Source organism: Serpula lacrymans (genome assembly GCF_000218685.1).
Source record: "Serpula lacrymans var. lacrymans S7.9 unplaced genomic scaffold SERLAscaffold_11, whole genome shotgun sequence".
Taxonomy (NCBI): Eukaryota; Fungi; Basidiomycota; class Agaricomycetes; order Boletales; family Serpulaceae; genus Serpula; species Serpula lacrymans.
In genome coordinates, this window is record NW_006763300.1 from 647714 (window position 1) to 671451 (window position 23738).

The 23738-nt window shown below is 43.4% G+C and overlaps 9 protein-coding genes across 9 annotated transcripts; 4 read left to right on the forward strand and 5 right to left on the reverse strand.

The window, feature by feature from the left end:
* Positions 1 to 1609: 1609 nt before the first annotated feature.
* SERLADRAFT_451651 (uncharacterized protein) lies at positions 1610 to 7095 on the reverse strand (the record flags this gene model as incomplete). Its single annotated transcript, XM_007321353.1, has 29 exons — positions 1610 to 1896; positions 1949 to 2733; positions 2784 to 2852; positions 2908 to 2966; positions 3021 to 3275; positions 3328 to 3343; positions 3394 to 3420; positions 3475 to 3545; positions 3600 to 3608; positions 3671 to 3744; positions 3796 to 3822; positions 3877 to 4054; positions 4104 to 4384; positions 4442 to 4582; positions 4638 to 4730; positions 4783 to 4803; positions 4860 to 5039; positions 5110 to 5189; positions 5243 to 5295; positions 5348 to 5413; positions 5465 to 5511; positions 5562 to 5599; positions 5658 to 5700; positions 5756 to 5827; positions 5880 to 5945; positions 6002 to 6168; positions 6230 to 6480; positions 6533 to 6625; positions 7049 to 7095. The coding sequence occupies 28 exons, from the start codon at positions 7093 to 7095 to the stop codon at positions 2534 to 2536; spliced, it is 2724 nt and encodes a 907-aa protein (XP_007321415.1).
* A 594-nt stretch (positions 7096 to 7689) lies between these two features.
* On the forward strand, positions 7690 to 8315 carry SERLADRAFT_474256 (uncharacterized protein; the record flags this gene model as incomplete). The annotated part of the gene is made up of 3 exons (XM_007321354.1): positions 7690 to 7745; positions 7825 to 8158; positions 8219 to 8315. The coding sequence occupies one exon, from the start codon at positions 7834 to 7836 to the stop codon at positions 8095 to 8097; it is 264 nt and encodes an 87-aa protein (XP_007321416.1).
* Positions 8316 to 8430: 115 nt separating this feature from the next.
* On the reverse strand, positions 8431 to 9974 carry SERLADRAFT_474262 (uncharacterized protein; the record flags this gene model as incomplete). Its single annotated transcript, XM_007321355.1, has 7 exons — positions 8431 to 8890; positions 8949 to 9075; positions 9127 to 9152; positions 9205 to 9293; positions 9347 to 9456; positions 9528 to 9653; positions 9712 to 9974. The coding sequence occupies 7 exons, from the start codon at positions 9879 to 9881 to the stop codon at positions 8549 to 8551; spliced, it is 990 nt and encodes a 329-aa protein (XP_007321417.1).
* Positions 9975 to 10055: 81 nt separating this feature from the next.
* On the reverse strand, positions 10056 to 11236 carry SERLADRAFT_357479 (uncharacterized protein; the record flags this gene model as incomplete). The annotated part of the gene is made up of 4 exons (XM_007321356.1): positions 10056 to 10349; positions 10398 to 10466; positions 10525 to 10870; positions 10920 to 11236. The coding sequence occupies 4 exons, from the start codon at positions 11219 to 11221 to the stop codon at positions 10215 to 10217; spliced, it is 852 nt and encodes a 283-aa protein (XP_007321418.1).
* Positions 11237 to 11474: 238 nt separating this feature from the next.
* SERLADRAFT_451655 (uncharacterized protein) lies at positions 11475 to 14452 on the forward strand (the record flags this gene model as incomplete). Its single annotated transcript, XM_007321357.1, has 12 exons — positions 11475 to 11759; positions 11810 to 11935; positions 12004 to 12235; positions 12295 to 12500; positions 12559 to 12744; positions 12826 to 13002; positions 13059 to 13337; positions 13387 to 13557; positions 13605 to 13784; positions 13833 to 13934; positions 13991 to 14122; positions 14177 to 14452. 12 exons carry the CDS (start codon positions 11475 to 11477, stop codon positions 14270 to 14272), a joined length of 2172 nt encoding a protein of 723 aa, XP_007321419.1.
* Positions 14453 to 14945: 493 nt separating this feature from the next.
* SERLADRAFT_396739 (uncharacterized protein) lies at positions 14946 to 15301 on the reverse strand (the record flags this gene model as incomplete). Its single annotated transcript, XM_007321358.1, has 2 exons — positions 14946 to 15190; positions 15245 to 15301. Coding segments are annotated over 2 exons (257 nt in total), but the record flags the coding sequence as incomplete, so codon positions are not given.
* An 89-nt stretch (positions 15302 to 15390) lies between these two features.
* Positions 15391 to 15800, reverse strand: SERLADRAFT_474270 (uncharacterized protein; the record flags this gene model as incomplete). Its single annotated transcript, XM_007321359.1, has 1 exon — positions 15391 to 15800. The coding sequence occupies one exon, from the start codon at positions 15785 to 15787 to the stop codon at positions 15482 to 15484; it is 306 nt and encodes a 101-aa protein (XP_007321421.1).
* A 3361-nt stretch (positions 15801 to 19161) lies between these two features.
* On the forward strand, positions 19162 to 19577 carry SERLADRAFT_396742 (uncharacterized protein; the record flags this gene model as incomplete). Its single annotated transcript, XM_007321360.1, has 1 exon — positions 19162 to 19577. A coding segment is annotated over one exon (178 nt), but the record flags the coding sequence as incomplete, so codon positions are not given.
* Positions 19578 to 19655: 78 nt separating this feature from the next.
* SERLADRAFT_396747 (uncharacterized protein) lies at positions 19656 to 20004 on the forward strand (the record flags this gene model as incomplete). The annotated part of the gene is made up of 1 exon (XM_007321361.1): positions 19656 to 20004. One exon carries the CDS (start codon positions 19691 to 19693, stop codon positions 19865 to 19867), a length of 177 nt encoding a protein of 58 aa, XP_007321423.1.
* Positions 20005 to 23738: the final 3734 nt, after the last annotated feature.

The following is a 23738-nucleotide window of genomic DNA, read 5'->3' on the forward strand; positions in this document are numbered from 1 at the left end:
CCTTGACAGGGGCAGACGATAAACCCACACGTTGGGAGTTTCCTACATTTGATGGTCGCATGCCCTCCTATGTACAACGTTCTTTCGATTATATTGGTGCGTATTACCTTATCCTAACTGTGCAGCAGTCCTAAAGGAGAAATAGCTCCTGAATATGCTTTGGACGAAGTCTTGGTCACCGCCTCTGACATGTACTCACTTGGATGTCTCATATATGCTGTTCACTGCAAAGGCAGCCCACCTTTTACCAACCATGGAAGTCTGGGAGGTCTACGCGAGAATGCAGGAAAGGCTGTACCCGGAATGGATGGTTTGGATAACGATCTGCAAGGTAATAAGCTTAGTGGTGACTATTGCTTCTCAAACTAACACAGTTATACATCCGTTGCAAGCACTGCTACGTTCTCTTATAACTCGAGGATCTCAAGCCCGACCCACGCCAACAACGCTTCCTTCGCATCCTTTTTTCTCTTCCCTTCCTATATCAACGCTTAATTTCTTGGACCGGTCCAATTTCACCTCTAAATCACGAGAGGAGAAAATCTCGTTCATGAGAGGCCTGACTTCCGTTCTAGACAAGTTCTCAGAAGGCCTCCGCACTCGGAAAATACTTCCATCTCTCTTGGAGGAGGTTCGTGGTGTCTTACGCCACTCAGGCTGTTGCTAAAGGTCTCTACTCCAGATGAAAGACACCCACTTACTCCCGTACATCCTACCGAACGTGTTTGCTATCTCTAACATCCTCTCTGCAAACCAGTTTGCGTCTCTGGTCCTCCCAAGTCTCAAACCCCTATTTACCATCAAGGACCCACCACAAAACATGTTAACGCTCCTGGAAAATCTTCATTTACTCCAAAATAAGACGGAGAAGGGCGTTTTCCGCGAACGTAGGTGTCCTAGATTGAAATCAGAGTGTAGTCGCTCACTATATGTATTGATGCAGAGGTGTTACCCTTGGTCTACAATGCACTTGAATCCGAGCACGCCGTAGTGAGTTCATGCTCATTCTGTTAATATTACAATTTTTGTGGCTTACGGCACCAAGGTCCAAGAACGTGCTTTGACAGTTGTACCAGATCTTTGTGAATCGATAGATTATGCTGAAGTCTCTGGGGTACTGTTCCCTCGTGTTGCAGTGAGTATTAAAACTAGCGGAGTTTTAGGTCTATACATAATTGTTTTTCTTTTATAGCTAGTATTTACCAAAACAAAGGTACTCACTGTCAAAGTGGCTACTCTTATGACGTTCTTGGCCATGGTCAAGACACTTGATCAAGTTGGTCTAGATTTTCTCAACCTTTATTGATTCTGTCACTCATATATTTTGCAAGACAAATCTGACGCAGAAACTTGTACCATTACTATCCAAAATTCGGACCAAAGAACCTGCAGTAATGGTAAGAACTTGTACATAACTGACACAGTTTATAATTTGCTGATTCGCTAGCAGATGGCTACCCTATCGGTACAAGAGGCCATGGGATTCAAGGTGGATAGAGAAGCTGTTGCAACACTTGTCCTCCCTCAATTATGGATGATGTCAATGGGGCCGTGTAAGTTTCAACCAGTCGCTGAAAATGCTTTAACTATATTAATAACTTCACAGTGTTAAATGTTGACCAGTTCCAGCGTTTTATGGGCGTAATACGCAAGTTGAGCGAGCGTGTTGAAAAAGAGCACAATCAGTTCCTTCGCGATTCGCAGAGATTAGAAGATCGCTCGTCTACCGCTGCTAATGGAGCAGTCTCACCCAGCTTTAACACAGGCCTTGATTTCGAGAGCCTTGTTGGCCGAGGTACAGGAACCTCCGTTAAATCTGATAGTCCGTCCGAAAATGCACAAGGTTGGGATGACGACGTGTGGGGTAGTATATTCAATGACACGGCAAAACCGATTCAGGCACGTCTCTTTCGTGTATCCTGACAGTCTATATCTCACTGCTTTGCACCAGGCTCCTATGATCCAAGGTCCTCCCGTTACAGCTACGCCTGCGACTCTACAACTACAACTGCAGCCTCACACGCAATCATTGCCTTCGTCCCCGAGATTACCCAATTCCTCGCCCATCACGTCTGGGTGCACGGCCTTTAACTTCGACTTCTTTCGATGTATCCCCTTCCTCCGCGTTACAACCTGAAACGCTCAACATCGCCCCTAAAGTGCAACCCATGCAGCCCCACCGTTTGGCAAGCTCCTCTTATGCAACCACCGTGCAAAAGCCTAACTATAATATCTCGTTATCGACAATTTCTCAGTCACCGATATCTTCAGCTTTGTCGACTAGTCAATCAGATAACAGCGGGCTTCAACCTACACATTCTGGCTTTTCATTATCTACTCCTCCCTTATTAGCATCTCCACCTTCTTTCAATGGCTTACTGGCACCTTCATCAGCCCCGCAACCTGCTTGGTCAAAGGTGTCAAAACCACTAACGAAAGACGACTGGGGAGATTTTGATCCGCTGCGGTAATGCCCAACATGCATTATGATTAGAAATACCCATCTAGATAGTTATGTAGTAAGTTACACTATTCAACCTGCCTCGACTTGCACTCCGTCTACAGGACGAACATAATCTGCTTCTATAATCGTATCAGGGGTGTCAGTTTCGTCCATCTGCGACGGTATGCTATCCTCGTTGATTTCGAGGTTCAGAATGGTTCTGAGGATTAGCTGAGCTCCCAATTTTGAAGATACCTCATTTCCCTCCCGACATGAAGGACTATGGACACCTAAGAGTTATTAACAACTTGAAAAAAGTTGCAACACCAATCGGACATACATTCTTTGCATCCACTCTCACACTTGCATCCTTCTATAGCATCATTTGCTTGATAAAGTAGATCAGAGACTATGCGCGTTCAATATTAGTGTTGCCACACCCCAAGTCACAGGAATGATCTTGCCATGGTCAAAAGCCTTCGACGAGACGCCACTTCTCCCAGCGGAATCATAAAATATGAGCCTTGAAAAAGACCACTTATAAGTACTAATCACACTCAACAGAAACCACACACACCGTGCTGGCCGTTTCCTTTCCGTTTTCGTTGCTTTATATTCCTTTTGTGGCGCCTTGCATTCCGTCTTTAGATCTGCTGCTAATGCAAATCGATTTAATAACGCATGTTGAGCTGAATGTATGGCTTCCGCAGCATTGATCCCTTTAGATTTCATGAGATTGAGGACATATCTTGGGACGTCTATCCATAACCCCGTGGCTTGACGATCCCAAGAAGGCGAGTCAACGTCAACCACGTCCAGAATAGTTTTGTTCCTATTGAGAAAAATGAGTCCTGCCCGAAAGACTGGCCAACTTATGTGCATACCTTATCTTGAAAAAACCTGTCGTTCTTATTAAATACAATGTCATTTTTTGAGAGAACATATCGTACCGAATACCACTGTTTTGGCGTCCACCCCTAAGTGAAGATTAACATGTGGTGTACCCGTACATACGCACAGACTCCACTCACTACCATAAAACGCTCTGTGAGGCGAGCCTTTAATTTCCCTTATGCGATAGGTTTGTACGGCATCTATATCGCTTTGTTTTGCTTTCAGTTCTCAAAGTTTTCGGGGTATATAGTAGATAACCTACGTGTAATCCCTAAATATATCGGAGAATTTGATTTTTCAGTAATCAACAAGCCAGTATTAATAATATCGTACCTGGGTGAGGTGATCCAGTTGACGTCGGCCCTCATGACTCTTGCAATTTTGGAATCATGACTAATTTCTGTCACCTACACAATATCAGACCTCGGAATTTTCGAATCAATAATGTAAGAACCTACAATGAAAGTCAATCCTTGATGCATGAACTTGACACAGGGTGCATTGTTAGTTAGCATATATGATCATATATAACCACTTACGACGCCACCCTCATAGATCTCAAAGAGGGCCCTCGAAAGTTCAACTTCTTCGATAATTTTGGGTCCGCCTTCCGCTGTCACTTTAGTAATATCCACCACTGTATATTTCTCTTCTTCTGCTCCGCGAATAGACACGTGTTTTGCGGGAAAGGGAAGAAAATTGGGATGCGTATGATACCTACAGTCAATTCAGTGATAACTTCGATTTACAGGTGCGTTATGCTTACCAGCCATCCTTGGTCTTTATTAGGCTGGAATCGCAAAGCTCACGCAATAAAGGACCAAAGTATACGTCGTCTTCCTTTGATAAGGGCATCTCTTGTGCCGCACATTGTAAATGTGGCTCGAGGATGACTTTGCTTTCGAGGTCGATGATAAGATCGTCTATGGGCTTGTCAAAAAGATCGCTGGGGTTGTTTACATAGTGCTGATCGATGGGCAGACCATCCGCTACCAATACAGCTAACGAGTCCCGAGTCCTCCGTCCGGCTCGACCAGTCTGCTGACGCTGCAAATGACAAACATTAGTCCGTGTTACTAGGAGATGTCTGTAGTGTACACTCACGAGGTTAGCGATTTTATAAGGAAAACCCATCATAATAACCGCATCAAGTACGCCAATGTCAACACCTAGCTCAAGGGCATTAGTGGCGACAATGCCGAGCAGATTTCCAGAAAAAGCTTCGTTTTCTATACGTCGCCGGTCCTAAAAATTGCACTGTTAGCCTGTTCTATAAGGCAGTGGATACTACTCTGCATACTTCTTGTGAGTAGCCGCCTCGGTAAGGCATGACTTTCTCCAAAATATCCAACCGACCTTCTGCGCTAAGGTCTGTTCGAAGAGTTTTCATGGCCTGATATAAAATCAGATACGTGTTACCAAAATCAAGCACGCTTTCGACTGACTAGTTCACAAGCTTTACGAATCTGAAAGGAAGAGCCGGTCAATATCGTTCTTTGCAGTAGAACAGTTTCGTCCTAACCTTGCAAAATAATATCACTCGAACGCCACGCTTCATCAGGAATCTCATGAGAGCAGTGGCCTCCGACATCGAACTGTGACGCCCGAGTTTGGGAGCCATGGGATCGATCGGAGGTGGATTCCACACCAGGAAATCTTTACGTCCTGACGGCGCACCATCTTCGGTGATTTCTTCAATATCCTTATCGAATAAAAAGGGAGGAGTTACAGGTGATGTTAGATAATGACTCGTAGATAATGATGGGGCTTACCTCCAAACCAAAAAGGTCTTTCATATGTCTGGAAGGATTGGATATTGTGGCGCTACATGACACAAAGCGCATACGTCGATCTTATAAGTTATCAATTTTCAATGATTTTGATAATTGATGGATTGAGGCATACTTCCCACCGCAGCACAGACTCTGCGAAAGCGCCTGATCACTTGCGCTACATGGCTGAAATTGAAGCTCAGTTTACAAAAGTCGGTGTGAGGGTATCAGCTCATACCTTCCAAAAAGATCCGAATACGAATGTAATTCATCGACGGCTACTAGCTTGATCTTCTTCAGAAACCTGTTTACTCCCATAAGCGATCTTTGAATGCAGCAGAGAACAACAATTCACCTCCGCCATAGCTCTTCATGGGGTAGAATTGATGCGTGTATCATGTCCTAGTCCTCACTGAGATGAGACGCGCGAAATATTATCTGTATATGCGTACGAAGTTGGTGAATATGACTGAAGCAGTCTCACGGATTCCTGTAAATAAAACATCAAAAACAATGAATTATTAATTGGCACTGCAAAAACGACGAACCTGCTCGTTGATCTTGAGGGGTATCTCCGTCATATGTAGCGACCTATTTCTCTGAGTAAACCTGATCGACATAAAGAAAAGGTTGGAGGAATATTCACCTTAATATGTTCGAGGCCTGGACATGACCATAATAGCTGCTCTAACGCGGATCTCTGGTCTTGGGCTAACGCCTGTAAAGAAATCTATACATCTGAAAAGTGCTCTCATAAAAAGGAGAGTTACTTTAGTCGGGTAAATGAAAACCGCAGTTGAGTCAATATCATCTTCTAGAAACCTCAGTAAAGGAACCTGATGAATTTAAGGTGAACTGTACATTACTAGGCGAAAATTTAAGTTTCATGTACCTGGTATATTACACTCTTTCCAGATGCAGTACTTGTTGAGACGATGATGTGTTTTTCTCTTGAAAGGGCATTGATTGCTGATGACTGATGAGAATATAGTGATGTTATCTTCCGTGAGTTGCTCAATGCCTGTTGGATCGTCTCCGAGAGCGGTGGGTCAAGTGTACCTTAGGACGAGATGTGATGAAACATTAGAAAAGTATGCTGAGGTAGGAAATACGGATATACCATTAGCTGCTTCCCGTGATGCAAAGATCCGTCTGTCCACTATCTGGCCTTTATACCAATCCTGTTCCTCTACTTCCGCAATGACTGCATCTATTGTAGGCCGGTCTTTCGGGTCTATTATGGTCCTTTTATCTTTCGTGTCGACCTTCGCGGAGGATGTTGACTTTGAGGAGGGGTTGACAGGAATATGATCGTAACTAGCTGCTTGTATTAGAGCCACAGGATCTTCGTTGGAAGCTGCACCTATTAGCCTACCAAAAGGACCTGAGTGGCTGGTGTTTCCTTCAAATGAACAAGGCTCACTCATTAACAGCTTCACAGAACCGCTCGTTACGCTTTTCCACGAGTTTTTTCAGACCTGCAGGGGCTAATGATGGCGGCAGGGATAGTCCGAGACTGCGAGTTCGGAATTAGTCAATCAAGTCATTACTAGTCATGAACTAACAGGCTACCTTGGGTTTTCCTTCTTGCCTCTCGAGTTCTCTGCGAATTCAAGGACGAGAACCTGTTCCTCTGACTCGTATTCCCCAAACGACTGAGAAGTTGAGGGCGCAGATAGAGAGTAATCGGGACTACTCTTCCGCTTGGTCTTCTGATCTTGAGACTGGGTTGCATGAATACGGAGTTCATTTCGAGGAATGTATGCAAATTTGATGAGGTTTGGCAACAAGGCTCTTTTGTATGCAGCAATCAGAATAGAGCTACAACAGCTGCACGCGATGATATCCTCACTTTAATTCTGCAATCTTAGCTAGATCTAAGGGACTGTTCTGGTATTTTGAGAGTCCGCGTATACTCTATATAGGGTGATAAACTTACCGTTTCAGCAAGTTCTCGACAGATGATCGAACCACAGGAAAAGTCATTGCCAGGTGTTTACGAGATGAAACAAATGCGAGTACAGTGTTCAGTGCCTTTCATAGCGCGTGAGTCCGTTAACGTTATATAAGAACTTGCGTGAACACTTTACCTTGAAGACCTATTTTTGTTCGTCCAGTAATTTACAAGGATATCATGATTCAGAGAGATTGTAGTTACCTTGAACAACTTTATAAGGATGCTTCATGAGTTAGGGACGAAGGTTGGGGACGAATTTGCTACGCACGTCATGAAAGTAATCCGGCCATACGATATCATCTTTTTCCTTCTTCTTGCCTTTATTGTTTTCACGAGGCTTCTTTACAGCTTTTTTGGTTGACGAACTGGTAACATCCTCTTCCGTAGGCTCAGTGGAGTCCACTTTCCGTTTCATCGAAACCTTAGTGACGGGGTGCTAGTCAGAGCAAAGAAAGCAAAAGAAATATACGTGTATAGTTGAAGATGAGGTTTTCTACCAGGAAGCTGGAACCAAACGGTGCCAGTGGTGTTCAGTGTCGCGGTCAAGTCACGTAAAAGGGGTGTATACGCGTGACGTAACGTGGTTTCTAGAGTCACATTAGTCACGTTGCTTGTTTTACTCTGACGGACTTCGACCATTGAAATTCCATACTCGAGCTCTTGCAGGTGCTTATAGTCAGTAAGTTCCAAATTTCAAGAGTATTGCCTTGGTGTGTTTAATTAACAACAAAGCTCACTATATCTCGATTGTTGCCTAGACATCTACCATGCGACCTTCAATAGCTCGTTTCTTTAAAATCCTGCCCATGTCGGCGGTAAAACCGAGCGAAGTCTTGCCACCACCACTCACTAAGCAGGAGGAAAAAATGTTGAAGAAGCCGCTTTTGAAGGTGCTAATGGAGCGGCAAAAAGAACAGGGGGACAGTTGGCCGAAAAATTTGCGTATCGAGCCTCACGTAACGAGGAAAGCGATAGGGAAAGTACATCCCAGTATAAGATCAGAGATGAAGGAGCTTCTAAGAGAGAAATGAAGATTGTTATGACCTATCATAGTATCGTTGACTTCGGTTTGGCAGTTCTGCCTCTTTAGACGTGAGTATATCTACCTGACATGCGCCTTAGGTTGTCACTGACAGCTGAAATATGTTATAGCGGCGCATCTATTCGCTGTATATTACATTTCTCTCGCATATATAATGCATAGCCCTTACGCTTTGACATAAGGACAATCAGAGGGTGTACTTATGCCACAGACTTTCTTTCCCTAGTGATTCTCTGAATATCCTGTGGCAGTCTGCCAACGTCTACAAATCTTATAATTCTCTGGCTATTTTGATTGTGAGTGTATTATCACGGCTTCTTTGTGCTCACCGATGGTTTTGGTGAAGACTACAGCAGCATGTTGATAATTCGCCCATGGTTAAATACAAAGAATATTGTAATTCAAACAAGCACGGATTATCCGACGCAAAGGGCGTGCGTTTAGTGACTTCGATTCTCAGCTCTTCCTATCTTCTCTCGACCTTCTTCAAATATTCTCTCCAACGTTCTATTGAATCTGGGTACGTCTTGACCTGAGATCGCGTGGCCTGTTTTCTCGAACATAATCAACTCGGCCTCTGGCATCTGCTTTTTCAAGTAAATGCTGTTATGCGAGTCGACAAGCTTGTCCTGGTCCGCGCCAATAATGGCAACTTTGGGAATTGTTGATGAAAGAGTGCGTAATCGCTCATCACTACAATGGTGAGTATAGGCTGCTGACATCTGGGACAAGGAACCAATGGCGGTCTGGCGAGGTATAGTGTTGTCACGCCTTTTCCAGGCCTGCTCCAGGTCCAGGCCAATGAGCAAGGTTGAGATATGCATGTATGTGTGTACGAACCGCAAACTGCACATCTCTGTTCGTCCGTCCAGATGAGTCATTCAAGGCTTTCTCGTCCAACCATTCTTGCGGGAATAATAAGTCGACTAACAACGCTGCTTTCGCCTCAGGTGTCATCACCCAAGTTCTGGTAGTAATTTAGTGGCTTGCTCGCTTTATAGAAAATATACCTGCAAACCTGAACATCTTGATACCGTTGCTAAGCTAATGAAGTAATTTTCATTATTTTGCGCACTTGGGGTTTGTCATAGCTTACTGAAGGAAAGTTGTTCCAGATCCTTCCGCCGGCCTTGGTGACAACAAGACTCAAGGATATGATTCTTTCGGGGATGCGAGTTGAGAGCTCTATAAAGCAATTCAGCCACTGACCGTCCGATGAAGGGGTTGATTTGGTCTACCTTGAGCTATCATGCCCCCAAGTGATATACCGACAACATGTAAACTGTGTTTGTCTGTCCACCCAACGTAATTGAGGAGGGTAATGGCATCTTCTGCCATACCACTTGTTCTGCATACTTCGTTATCAATATTGCTCTAGTGACCAAGACATCAATAAAACAATATTGACGCTGGACGTACGTGTATGGTCCCATAGGTGATCCGCTGTGGCCAACGCCTCTGTTATCGAAAGCCAGCGCTGTATACTTGTCCGAGTGGCCGAAGTGGTCAATTTGAGATCCCCAAGCAAAGAGAGTACCATTCAACCTGTTGATGCGAATGTCAACTGGTACTATAATTTACGAATAGAACTAGTTTGCCTCACCCCATTATGAACAATATCTTTTCTGGTCCCGTTCCATGCTGCTCAAAGTAAAGTGAGTGGCTCTCCAATGGGTCGCCCTTGTTGCGAATTTGCGTTACAGGGCAAAGACCCTTGCGCGTACAAGTTAAGGGATCAAATAAAGTGTTTAGCTCGGGCGTCGGTTGGGACATGTTAAATGTTTGAGATGGGATGTAGCTCAGGAATAGGGATTTACGTTGACCGTTGACGACTTTGCTGACTTTAATTTATGGCCCCAAGGCCCCTATCTTGAATATCAATGCCGGAGCTATCCTTGGGATTGTCCGAGTCAGGCAGAACAGTCAGGTGAGATACTAACGCATGTGCTCAAAACTATAAGGAGCTTTGAATTTAGCGCTAAACTACTGTTCTCGACGGCGCAGAATGAGAGGATTCTACTAATATATCATACTATCAGTTCTTCATCATTGAAGAACCACCTTTCAATCAATCCATGAACATTGGTGTCCATCATCCCGTTCTATTCACTGTGTAGTTTCAAGAAACTCTGTGGAAGTTAAGAATAAAGTTGACCCATCTGCAATTTGATCTGCTAGATGTTGTTCGTTGTGTAAAGGCATCAAACCTCCCGAACTCTGCACCTTAGCAAGTGCAAATGACTGGACACTAAATCAGGTATTGTAACAACTATCATAGATATAACGCACATATTCTTCGGAGTCGGTAACATCAAAATGCTTTATAAGTAAGTCTATGACCTTGCCAGTGACAATGGACTAGAAACAGTCATTATCTCATTGACGCAGTTATTTTAGCGATGAATTCAGCATGTACCTGGCGAAACCAGATCTTTATTTCTTGCTCCACCGAATTCGAGAGTCTTGACTTAGCCTTCAGATATAAACGTTGATTCATCGGTACAGTCGATGCACTGTCCTCGGGGTCGCCGGCAATAGCTCCATGTCGAAGCTTCATCTGTTCAACCTTCTCTATTTGCGACGCTGTCTTCGGATTCGTTGAAGCTGAAACTTTTATGGGTCCTCGTTGCACTGAACGCGCTGCTAAAGGAGCGGATTTAGATGGAAAGTTCTTTGACAATAGCAGGCGGGCAGCCTCATTTTTCCGAGGAGCTTCAGGTTTCTTTGGGCCTGAACATGAATGATCTTTGGGGTGACGATGACTGTACAGTATTTAACCCTGAAAACAGTGGTAGAAACGACCAGACATACGCGATACAAAAAGGTTGCATGCAGTTCGAACACAGCACAGATGGTCGGGCATCGCCGTCTTCTTTGGGCTTAAGTATGGATTCCAGACTAGCATTACCACATGATTGCAGCGTGCATTTAGACTGTACGGAAGGCCTCAGTTCAGGTTGGCGATTAACAAGATCTTGCGCTGAACAGTCATGGAGTTCGGGAGATATATGAAACCTGCAAAACAGTTTGGTGCATTGGCATCTGATTGGCAAGAAATCGAAGGTGTTGCAGGACGACAAGGCACAGTGAGCGCCAGTGGGAGTTAGATCCATTGGCCGCTAAGCCGCACCAGCACTGTCCAGAGGAAATAATAGTGAACGATGTAACAAGTTGCTTAGTAAGCGATTTATACTTCAAGTCATCTTCTTACCTCAAACCATATCTACCTTCGAAAGAGCAAAATATCATCATACTAGTCATGGCAGAGAGCAAGGTCAGTGATTCGTATCTCACAAGCCAGGCTAACCGTACGACTCGCTGTAGGCTCCTACCGCAGCAGCAGCAGCAGCGAGCAGTAAGCTGGCCATGTCCCGTACTTTGGGAACAGCATTCCTGAATCACCAGGTCGAACAGCTTGAGAAATCCGTCACTCGTGGGCCCCCGGAACCTATAAAAAGTTCCTTGGTCCGTCTAAGAACACTCGCTCCATTGCTCACAGAGCCTTACAATGAGGCCTTGCACTTGTCTAACAATGTTCGCCTTACTGCCGAGACGGCTCAGCGTCTCAGCGGACGTATGAGTCTGCTTGACGAAGAAATGAGGCGCGTTACAGAAGCTACTGAGAGGGTAGGACAGGTGTTGGAGCTGAAGGCTAGTCCAATTGGATTCTTACAGGAACTTTTCCCTTGACTTCATTTCAGTCTTGCTTGACCCAACTTCAATCTTGCATCCTCAGTCAAGATTGGGAATCAGCTACTAGACATTATTCTCGTGCAATGAGTCTACCATCTCACGTAATAAACGGAGCCTTTGCTGAGTCTGTCATAGTACGTCCGAGTCAGGACCTCTGACCTGACTGACAAGTGATCCCATACTGACGTACAGCTCACTATAGCCGACTTCAGAACATCCTCTTCCGCCAGCTCAGGCACTGCAGACTGCACGGGAACAACTCCTAAAAACTTTCCAGCGGCATTTCGAACAAGCTTCTCAATCTCGCGATGCTACTGCTACAAGCCGCTTTTTTAAGCTATTTCCAGTCATCGACTGCCAAGCCGAAGGTTTACAGGCGTATTCATCTTTTGTTGTGAAGCTCATACGTGTGCAGCCCATGGTGTTTGACCAAAGTAAGTCGATCAGTCCCTACTTGGTGGCTATTATTGTTTATACGCTGAACTTATTTCAGCTACGTCCTCGCACTATTTCGTGGCTGCACTTACTGCTTTATTTGAGAGTATAGCTATGATAGTGGATCAGCATCAATCTGTTGTTGAGAAATATTATGGTCCAGGGAGGATGCTAGTTGTTTTGAAGAGCTTACTGGGAGAGTGTGACTGCGTTGTCGAAGAATTTATTCAAGGGTGGAAATCAAATAGGTACATCAAACAGAAGGTAAAGCTGTTGAACCATAAGCTTCCCACATATGACCATGTATTGAACACCGTGCAAGCTTGCAGACGTATCCAGATCTCCTCTGTCCACACTCAATACATCATCACAAAAGCAAGCTTTCCATCAGGTTTCTGTAGAAGACGAGGTTATCGACCCTCGCGAGATAGACAAGGCATCAACTGAGATAGCCGGAATGGCTGGTCGCTGGAGCCTATTTCGCAGGTTCTTGATAGAACAACTCACGGTATAGTGAATCTATCTCTTGTGTTTTGCTTTCATCTTAATCATTCTTGCTTTGAAATATAACGATTTCGATCGTTTTCAGGACAACAGCGCTATAGACGAAGATCGGGACGAGATTTCTGTTAAAACCCAGAGTCAGGTAACTTCGGACGGCACTGAGGTCATCCAGGCAACAGCTTCGGACGGAATCTTCAACGATCTATTGACATCATCTTATATACCTCTGGAGATCTGGTATACACGCTTTGCCATTCACAGAGTATGTTTGCGAATCACCCTTCGTATCTGCACATTCTCTTATACTCGATTTTTCAGGCACATCAACTGTCTAGTACTGGTGTTCCTCCGTTTCCAGCAGGAACGACAACACCCGATGATACCTTCTACATTCTCAAGGTTGTCTTCTTACGCTTATTATCGACTGGCTCTCTCGGCACTATTAAACGGACTACAGAGCTCCTGAAGGACATTATAGATCGAGATTATATCAGTGCGATAAAAATGAAACTTGACGATGTGTCCCGCAAAGCAGGGACCACAGTCAATGGCATCCGTGGGGATAAAACAGACCGGGAATTTCGCCATTCATACGCAGTAAGCAAATACACATCAACTATACACAGCGACTGAACGCAGTTTGAAGACACTCCTAAATGATATCGATGTATCGTCTTTACACGTTGATCGTCTTACCAGAGACCTTCTCCAAGATCCTACAACATTGAACTCATTCCTTGTGTCCGAGAAAGATACTTTGAAAAGCACTATTTCTGGCCTAGATGCCCTAACTCCAAAATTGCGGTCGAGTCTTAGAGTAAGTTTGCCTCTGGTTGACTACATGGCTTTACTGATAAACATTAGGCTGGAGTGGAGCAGCTCTTCAACCAATTTGTGCGACCCAAGCTTCGGACTCTCATACCCGATGTTTACAAAGATATGTCATATGTTTTGGACGATGATGGATATACGGAAGCACATGATCAAGACACTGTAAAGAAGCGATTTATTAGGCTATGGGAGGGTTTGACAGATGGATACAAGGTCTGCGGAAACCTTCATCTTCCAAAGCGTATCCTGACACACAAATAGGAATTACTCACAGATAATAACTACCGAATGTTGTTTGGGCTCGCACTTGATGTGGTTCTTCCAGTTTGGGAAAGATATGTGATGACACTACGATATTCTGAGGTGCGCTCCTCCCTTCTCGCTGCGTTTGAAACGCTCAACGCGTCTTTACAACGTAGTTGGGAGCAATTTGTTTCGACCGCGATCTCCGATCTGTTGTCGCATATTTATCGTCCCAGTCGATATTTGGGGACGTCAGAGAAAAATTCACTCGTTTACAGCAGATATCAATCTTACTAAATCTGGACAGTGTATGTGCAGATGATCTGGAATATTGTAGGGTGCTAATCACTGCTTTTTGTTAGGATGAAAGTGTCGAAGGATTCTATAACGGGTCTGGTATTCTCTGGGCGATGAGTATACAAGATAGTAAAAATGTCGTGGGTCTCAAGCTCGCATGATTGCCTACCCTTAATATGTATAACCCCCTTTTAATACATCATAAACGTCGTAACGCATCCAGCCGAGCTTGTAAGGCATCTTCGTCTGACAAGCCTGAATTATCATTACCCTTCTCATCATCATGACGAGGGTTTACAACGCCTGAAAAATCTCCCAGTGCAACCGGTTGGCGGTCACTGGTAATAGGGGAGGATGTTGCCAACCCCTTTGGCGCATCGGTAAGCTGCGGAGGCTTGTTAAACCTTCTTCACGGGGGAGATGACAACTACTCTTACCTGATGCGATAAACTAACGCCAATTTCGTCGAGAACCTCCTTCAGAATCTTATCACCTTCCTCCTCAAAGTCTTCTTCCTCTTCCATGACATTATCTACCGCATCTGACATCATTTCCTCCTTCATATCCATGGTTGAACTCTCTTTCTCAAACTCGTTCATGATTCTCTGTATAGCTGGGAGGTTCAAACCCCTGTTCATCGAAGCCATGGCCTGCATTCACCAGGCGCAGATTAATAGTTATACCACGCGCTAGCATGATCAGAGCGTACACGAGTGGCACCCCGCATTGCCTCGGCCATTTGCTGATTACTTCTTAGTGTTTGGATTCTGAGTCCCACAGCCTGCAACTGAGTGCGCATTTGATGGAATTTCTGGATATAGAGTCTAGTGCGGATCAAGTCCTTGGCCATGATTTTGCAGGCACTCTACTGCAAAGCGTGATAGCCATGACAATGACGAAACGACAATGCCTACCATCTGGCCAGCTTTCGCGCTTTTCTTAATGTCCTGTACGATTTTCTTCTCCGACTGCTCGAGTTTTGAGCGCTCGCGGTCGAGCTCTCTCTGAGCCTTGGTTAGAGCCCGCTGATGTTGGCGAAGCCTTTCAGCGGGAGTAACAGCTCGGCCAAAAAGAGTTTCCTAAAGACCTCTTATAATCAATTAATGGACAATCGCAACGTAGAAGACACGAACGATGATATTCATTGCGTGAAGGACGTTGCACTGATCACAGCACTCAGGCTGGCAGTAGTAGACCGCTACAGTCAATGTGGACTATGCACTGATTAGGGCTACCGTGGGAATGCGGAGTATACCTCAAATTTGCAGTAATTAAAAGGCTTTCAGAAACATATCATGCATTTAGCAGAAGGACAAATCAATTTACATATCGAATCGTTACAATCATGCTAACCACACATGTTTTACATTTCAGCGGTGGTGTCCGTACGGATCAATGATAGTCTTCCAAGGCAAATCCTCATCCTTTAGACCTGTCTCCTTAAGTACAATCTCCTCCTTCACTTTACAAGCCTCTGGCAACTCTCTGACGCGCTTGTAGGATTTAGGCAGATCTCTCGGGTTATTTCGCTGTCTGCGAATCAACATGATCCAATAGTCTAACAACCCCTTGTTTGTTCTGGTAGGAGATAGGGAAAGTGGTGAGTGTGAATGTGTCGATGCCTCGCTCCCTAAACCAATCATCAAGTTCGATGGAGAGATCAACATCATGCACATCCTTTATACCCCCCTTCTCCAGCCATAAGTGCACGTCCCCAAAAGCCATAAGCCAACCAGCTAATTTAGCTACCATTGCGCTGTAAATAAGAAAGTATAAGAGCGCTGTGTACCTCCAAAAGTTGATACTCACAATAGAGATATGCAATGTACAATAGAAAGAAAGACAATTCAAGTTGTTGTGCAATGTTCAAGTTGAGGTTTCAACTGGACTTCAAAACACGATTGGCATTGTTGCGGCTTTATTCATACCTATATGACGCTCTGTCTGCCCTTTTTGTAAACTGCGACACAGCGAGAAGTTTTTTGGTGCAACATACAGACAGGGCTATGCAAAAGAATGATAGACTGCGAAAGAAAAATATGGAAGGTGCACAAAATATCAGGGACTGCATAAGACAGCAGGTACCAAAAAAAATCCAAGGGTAGACTGCAAAAATGTGAAGAAATCCACAGGCATGATACATGTTGTATACAATACAATGTACCCCTGAAATAGTAAGTAAATAATGTGCTTGGCACCAGAGTTTTATGTGTTTGGCCCCTATGCCATCAGATAACAATACATATGTAGAGAGACACTCACTGTGGGGATCAACTTATATGAGCTCAGCTTATATGCTGAAGATATTGGATATCTGTGTTCTGATTGGCTGAAAAAAGCTAAATTGAATATTTCCAGCATATAAGCTGGGCTTATATAAGTCGGTCCCCACAGTGACTAGACTGATCTCAGCGGGGACAGAATCGCTTGTTAATTGAAGAGTCTACAAATACAGAGAAGAGACGGGTGTACCTCAGCGGGGACAGAATCACTGAGGTCTTAACTATGTGAGCTGTCTATATATACAGTATGTGGAATACCAACATAGCATGCTAAAAGTGCAAATATCTGGCATCAGGAAAAACCCTTTTGTTATATAGCGCTATATAGCCACCACCTATATATATAAACACATTGATAGAAACTATAGTACTATCAGTGCAATCATAGCTCTTATAGCTCTTATAGCACAGTAGTAGGCAAAATTTTAACCAAGGGGAGAAGTATCTATAATTCCCTCAAACTCTGGATTAATCTAATAAACTTGTTCAGAAAGAGGCCAGAAGTGTTTGGAGTCAAGTATATTATTATAGGCAAGGTACTATAAGGGCTCTTATAGCTTATAGCAGCCTACATAGCTCATATAGCTGTAAAGGTCATAGTTATAATATAGTTCAAGGTGCTTAAAAGGCCTAATAGATCATACAGTATTAATTAATTATGTAGCCTGTATTAGTGAAATAGTAGTTTGTATCCCTGATACTCACAAAATAAGAATAATGATTTATCCAAATGTAAGTAGTGACAATGAGTAAAAAAATAATCTAAGTCCATGAAAGGTCAATATATAACAACTGTGTAATACATTCTATAAGCTCTCATGGTGTAGTGGATAAATGTGATGTGTGGCTATAGGTTGCTTAGTCAAGTTGAGAGTTCAAATCCTGTTTGTGTTAATTTTTTTAATCAGCTACACAACAATTTCCAATATCTATAAGAGCATTTATAGAGCTATATGAGGCTCTATAGATGGCAGAGGTTCTATAACAGGTTTGACCACTATAACAGCTTTATGAGTACTTATAGTGCTATAGAGCTCTATATAGCTACCCCCATTTTTCCTGATGTCCTCTCTCTTTTCTATTTTGTCTTCAACTTTCTTTACTAAATCATCCACATTTGTCATTCTCTTTTTCCATCTATACGTCTCTATACTTTTTTCTTCTGCTCTGGTTATCTCTTTTCTTTGTTCAGGTGTGAGGGTCATTCATATAAAAAGTTCTGCTTTTAGTACGATGACATCCTCATTATCTTCTGTGTCACGACTTGAACCAAAAGCGCTAGTCTAAGCGTTAGTTTTCCTTTTTTCATTTTCTTTGATATCTGATCACATGACAGATAAAGATATGTTAAGCTGCTGCTTTAGTGCGGATAACATAATACGTAGTTATATCAGATCACGTGACCATCACGTGACAAGAGTCTAGAACCATTACAAAGAAAACATCAGTCAGCGCCTCATGGCTGACTTTCAGAAACATATATATAGTAGACCACCATGTACATACTTTCCTCAGTTGTTGATTAATTCTCAATCGCTATTTGTAACGCTACTTGTTTGATTTGAGCCTTCATCCCTCCGTTAACTCGGTATAGGGGATAAGGGTTTTACACAATCAACAACTGCCACAAGTACCGTTTATGAATATAACAGCAACAATCCTAACCGCCATCATCGTCACTATCATCATCATCTTACTCGTCCTAAACCTACTCAAACGTTCAAACCAAACTATCACTACCCTCCCACTTCATCACCTACCCACTCGCCCCGACACCATCTTATCATTTTTCCCTGCCAACGTCTCCCCCTCCTCATCCCAAGACTCGTTCGTAACCATCCCCCTGTAAATACACTTTATATCACTATAATCTCTTTGGTGTGGAACCATTGGGATTTTCTCGATTTTACATAGTTTCCATTTCGATTTCCTCTGACCAGGCCGCGCATTTGCGTCCGCCAGTCGGGAGAAGGACTGAAAGCTTAATAAGCTGGTCACATTGGGACAACCGTTCGGACCCCAATTTATCACTATACCTTTTACATAAAATTCGTAAAATACAAAAAATAGTTACCATACATACATAGTCAGTAGTGGGCTGAAGAGGACCACTTTGACTCAAAGAGGACAGATAGACTACTAAGATCTTAGAAAGCGGTGTATCGATCCAGCTTATCACTGGTGAACTCCTTTCTATGCTTAGTAGAGATTTTTACATTTGGATCGGAGAGCAACACATTTACTCTCAAGACTACGTATTCAAAGGGAAATTCCCCCTACCAGAAATAGAACCCATCAGAATCCCATCCCCTTTGATCAAATCAGAAACTCCCCCTCCTCCCCAACTTACATTCAATGTCAAACCTAGAATATCGAGATCTGCCCGAGCCATCCAACAGCACGGACAGCGCATTTACCAGGGAAATGATGGACTCATTACCCAGAATAGACACTCCCCCCCCGAAAGAAGCGTGATTGGAAGCATATGTAAAACAAGAAGTAGAAAAAGCAATAAGACAAACACAAATGCATTACCAATCCCAGCTAGACGAGGCGCTCGAAGAAGTGAGCGTCTTGCAAAGAAAATTAAAAAGACAGATACCGCCACCTCCAGAAAAGGTGGAAAGAAGTAGAACAGCACTGGAGAAACCCGAGAACTTCTCCGGAGATAAGAAAAAGTATAGGGCCTTTAGAGAGTCCTTATTACTACATTTCGAAGACAATGCCATATATTTCAAAGACGACCGAAAAAAGATAAGCTTTGTGCTATCTTTTATGAAAGAAGGAGAAGCCGCGGCCTTTCGGACCAATTGGCTAGAGAACCAAGTAGACGCCCAACAGCTGGGGCTCGATATTACAAATACATACGGAAGTTGGCCGTACTTTGCGGATAAAATGGAAGAAAGGTTCAAAGACAGCTTTGAAAAAGAAACTGCCAAGAACGAAATATTGACCCTGAGACAGGGCAATGAAACCGCCCAAGCCTTCTTTGAAAAGTTTGAGGAAAAGAAAAGATGGGCGGGATATACAAATAGGATAAACAAAGAGTTCCTAATATCTCTACTCAGAAGGAACATGAACAAGCCGCTAGTAGACAGGGTGATCTACGGCGGGCATATTCCCAGAGATTACCAAGAGTGGAAAAAGGAACTTATCAGAATAGACTATATTTGGAGAGAGAGAGAAAAGGAGAAGAAAGGTTCCGATACCGGGAAGAAACCCTATTCGGAACAAAAGAAAGAAGGAGAGAAGAAGAGAGACGGAACCGGATATACCTATACCGGTAGCGGAGAAAGAATGGAGGTGGACAAAGCAAAGTTCCGCACTGAGGGACGATGCTACCGATGCGGAGAAAAGGGACATAGGAGCTTCGAGTGCAAAGACACACAAAAAAAGAAGCCACAATTTAATGTCCGAGAGTTCTTAGAAAAGATGACGAAAGAGGAAAGGGAAAAACTCCTTGAGGGTTTTTAAAGAGGCCAGCGGTACCGCATCGACAGACTGAGCCTAAAGACGTTTCGAATCGATTTCTTCCTTTGACTGTAAATACATATGACTCAGAATTGTTACGCTGCAGCTTTAGCACGGATGACAATAAAACTACTTCTACTCAGACAAAGAAAGAAATCCGAAACGAAAAAGATGCAACTAGAGTGAAAGCGGCACAGAGTGATAAGACATCCGCAGTTTCGACGGCGGGCGAATCACTAAAAAGCGCAGCATTTACGATAGAACCTAAGATTCCTACACCCGATGCGGCGAGCTCTACGGAGAAAAACGCAGCAGAGACTGTAGAAGAGAGGTCAGGAACCCCTCTAAAAAAACCTAGAACAGAAGGTTGGACCCCAGAATGGGTAGTAAACAGGCTAAGAGACCAAAAGGAAGAAAGATCCATTGGGATTCTGAGTGCCTGGACACATAAAAAGAGAGCGAAAGAAGTAACCCGGGAAACGATAAAAGAAATCAACCGGTTACCAACAGTAGAAGCTATACAAGCGATCATAGAAATTGCCTCCCCAAAAAAGTACATTAGGGGCACCCAAGGCAATCAAATGAACGTAAAATGTAAGCTTACTACATTAGATACTCTCCAATCAGAAACAGTCGAAGCACTATTGGACAGTGGATGCACGGGGAGTTGCATCGACTCCCAATTTGTGAAAGACAAAAGATATGAGACAAGGAAGATACCGAGACCTATTCCAGTCTATAATGCAGATGGAGCTCTTAATAAAAACGGAGCCATCAATGAATTTGTAATACTACTCATGGAAATCGACGGACACGTCGAGAAGATACATCTTGCCATAACCAATCTGGGTAACGGAAAAATGTTTCTAGGACATGAGTGGTTGAACAAACATAATCCTAAAATAGACTGGAAAGAATCGAAGTTGACCTTTGAAAGATGTCCTGAAGAATGCAGACCGAGAATCCGAATCTCTGATCCAGAGGAGGATCCGGAAATATTCTTTGAGGAACTAAGAGAAGACGAGAGGATGATACAGGTGAATCTCCATAATTTCGAAGATGCCACGGTCGACGATCAATATTATCACATCAGAGCCCAAGGCACAATGGCACAGAAGCTAGCAGAAGCCGCAGGCAAAGATCGAAAAGAAGGAGGATTCGAAAAGATAGTGCCAAAACACCTTCATCAATATAAAGACGTATTTGATAAAAAGGAGTTTGACACGTTACCTGAAAGGAGGCAATGGGATCACGCAATCGAACTAATACCGGGAGATCACTCCCTAGATTGCAAGATCTATCCATTGGCAAGAGGAGAGCAAGAAGAGCTAGATGCGTTCCTGAAGGAGAATCTAGAATCGGGACGGATAAGACCATCGAAGTCCCCATTCGCATCACCATTCTTCTTCATTAAAAAGAAAGACGGGAAGTTGAGACCAGTTCAAGATTATAGGAAGCTAAACGATATCACTATCAAAAATAGATATCCACTTCCGTTGATCGGGGAACTAGTAGACAAATTGAGTGGAGCAAAATACTTCACAAAATTGGATGTAAGATGGGGATATAACAATATCCGAATGAGAGAAGGAGACGAACATAAAGCAGCGTTCAGGACAAATCGGGGATTATTCGAACCATTAGTCATGTTCTTTGGACTGACAAACTCCCCCGCCACGTTCCAAACAATGATGAACACGCTTTTCAAAGAGTTGATAGACGAAGGATTGGTAATCATATATCTAGATGATATCATGATATTCACAAAGGATATAGAAATGCACCGAGCAACGACGCAACGTGTGTTAGATATCCTAAGAAAAAATCATCTCTATCTTAAACCAGAGAAATGCGATTTCGAACAGACAGAAGTAGAATACCTGGGATTGATCATCTCAGAAAACGAAATTCGCATGGATCCGGTAAAAGTAGAAGGAATTAGCAAATGGCCAGAATGCAAAAACAAGAAGGACATACAAGCATTCTTGGGATTTGTAAATTTCTATCGAAGATTCATAGAGGGCTTCGGGGAAGTAGCCAAACCATTGACCAAGTTAACGGGAAAGGAGGACTTCATTTGGGGAAATGAACAACAAGAAGCATTTAACACATTAAAACAATGTGTAGCTTCAGCCCCAGTGTTAGCTCTCCCAGTACCACATGGCCAATACAAAGTAGAAGCAGACAGTAGTGACTTCGCTATGGGTGCCGTCTTATCACAAAGACAAAAAGATGACTGGAAACCAATTGCATATCTCTCCAAAGCGTTAAACCCCACAGAATGCAATTACGAGATCTATGACAAAGAGCTTCTTGCCATTATGACGGCACTTAACGAATGGAGACATTACTTGATAGACGCAGAAGAAGAGTTCGAGATATGGACAGATCATCAAAATCTGTTATATTTCAAAGAACCAAAGAAGTTGAATAGGAGACAGGCACAGTGGATGACGGAGTTAAGCCAATACCACTTCACGATACACCATATGCCAGGAAGGAAACATATAAAAGCGGATCTTCTCTCGAGACGGTCAGATCACAACAAAGGAGAAAACGACAACGAAGACGTCGTATTACTGGATGAGAAATTATTTGTAAGAATGACCCTATCACCAGAACAGAGACAAAAGATCGCAGACAGTCAAGAGAAGGAATTGGAGATTTCAAAGTGGATTACAAAGAAAAAAGGAAATGTAGATGAATTAATAAAAAAGATGAAAGGAAAGATAGAGAGGAGAGAGGACGGTTGGCTAGACGAAGACGGTTGCATAGTATTCAAAGGCAGGATCTATGTACCAAAAGATGCCGTGTTAAGGGAAGAGATTATCCGACGAAACCATGACTCTGTTATTGCAGGTCACCCAGGAAGATATAAAACCAAAGAGTTAATCACTCGACAATACTGGTGGCCTTATATGGACAGAGATATCACGAGATACGTAGATGGATGCGAAGTCTGCCAAAGAACTAAGACAGACCATAAAAAGAAAGCAGCACCGCTTCATCCAAACAAGATCCCGGATAAACCTTGGCAGATCATATCAGTAGATCTGATCGGACCACTACCAGAATCAAATGGATATAACATGATAATGGTAGTAGTAGATTGATTCACCAAAATGATCAAGGTAATTCCCACACAGATGGAGATCACATCAGAAGGAGTGGCACGATTATTTAGAGATCATGTATTCAGAAACCACGGCATACCCGAAAAGATCATCTCAGATCGGGGACCGCAATTCGTTTCAAAATTCATGAAAGATCTACATACGCTTCTTCAGATAAAAGCGAACCCATCAACGGCTTGGCATCCACAAACGGATGGACAGACGGAGAGGATCAATCAAGAGATAGAACAGTATCTCAGAATCTTCGTAAACCATAAACAAGATGATTGGGCAGAATGGCTTACCCTAGCAGAATTCTCTTACAATAACAAACAACATTCTGCGACGGGACATAGCCCGTTCTACCTGAATCATAGATATCATCCGAGAACACAGGAAGTAGTGAAAGTGGGGGTAAAGAACGAAAATGCAGAAGATTTCGTAAAGAGAATGACAGAAACAAGGAAGAGAGCAGAAGAATCGCTGCAAAAGGCAGCTGAACAGATGAAGAAGCAGTACGATAAGAAGAAAAGAGAAGCAGTGGAATATAGAATAGGAGATAAGGTGTACGTAGAAGCGACCAATATCTCAACAGATCGACCAGCCAAGAAACTGGACGACAAGAGACACGGCCCGTTTGAAATACTGGAAAAAATAGGCGAATCAGCCTATAGATTAGCGCTACCACCGACATGGCGGCCTATTCATCCGGTTTTCAACGAGATAAAACTCACGCCGTACAAAGAACCACAGTTCCCTTC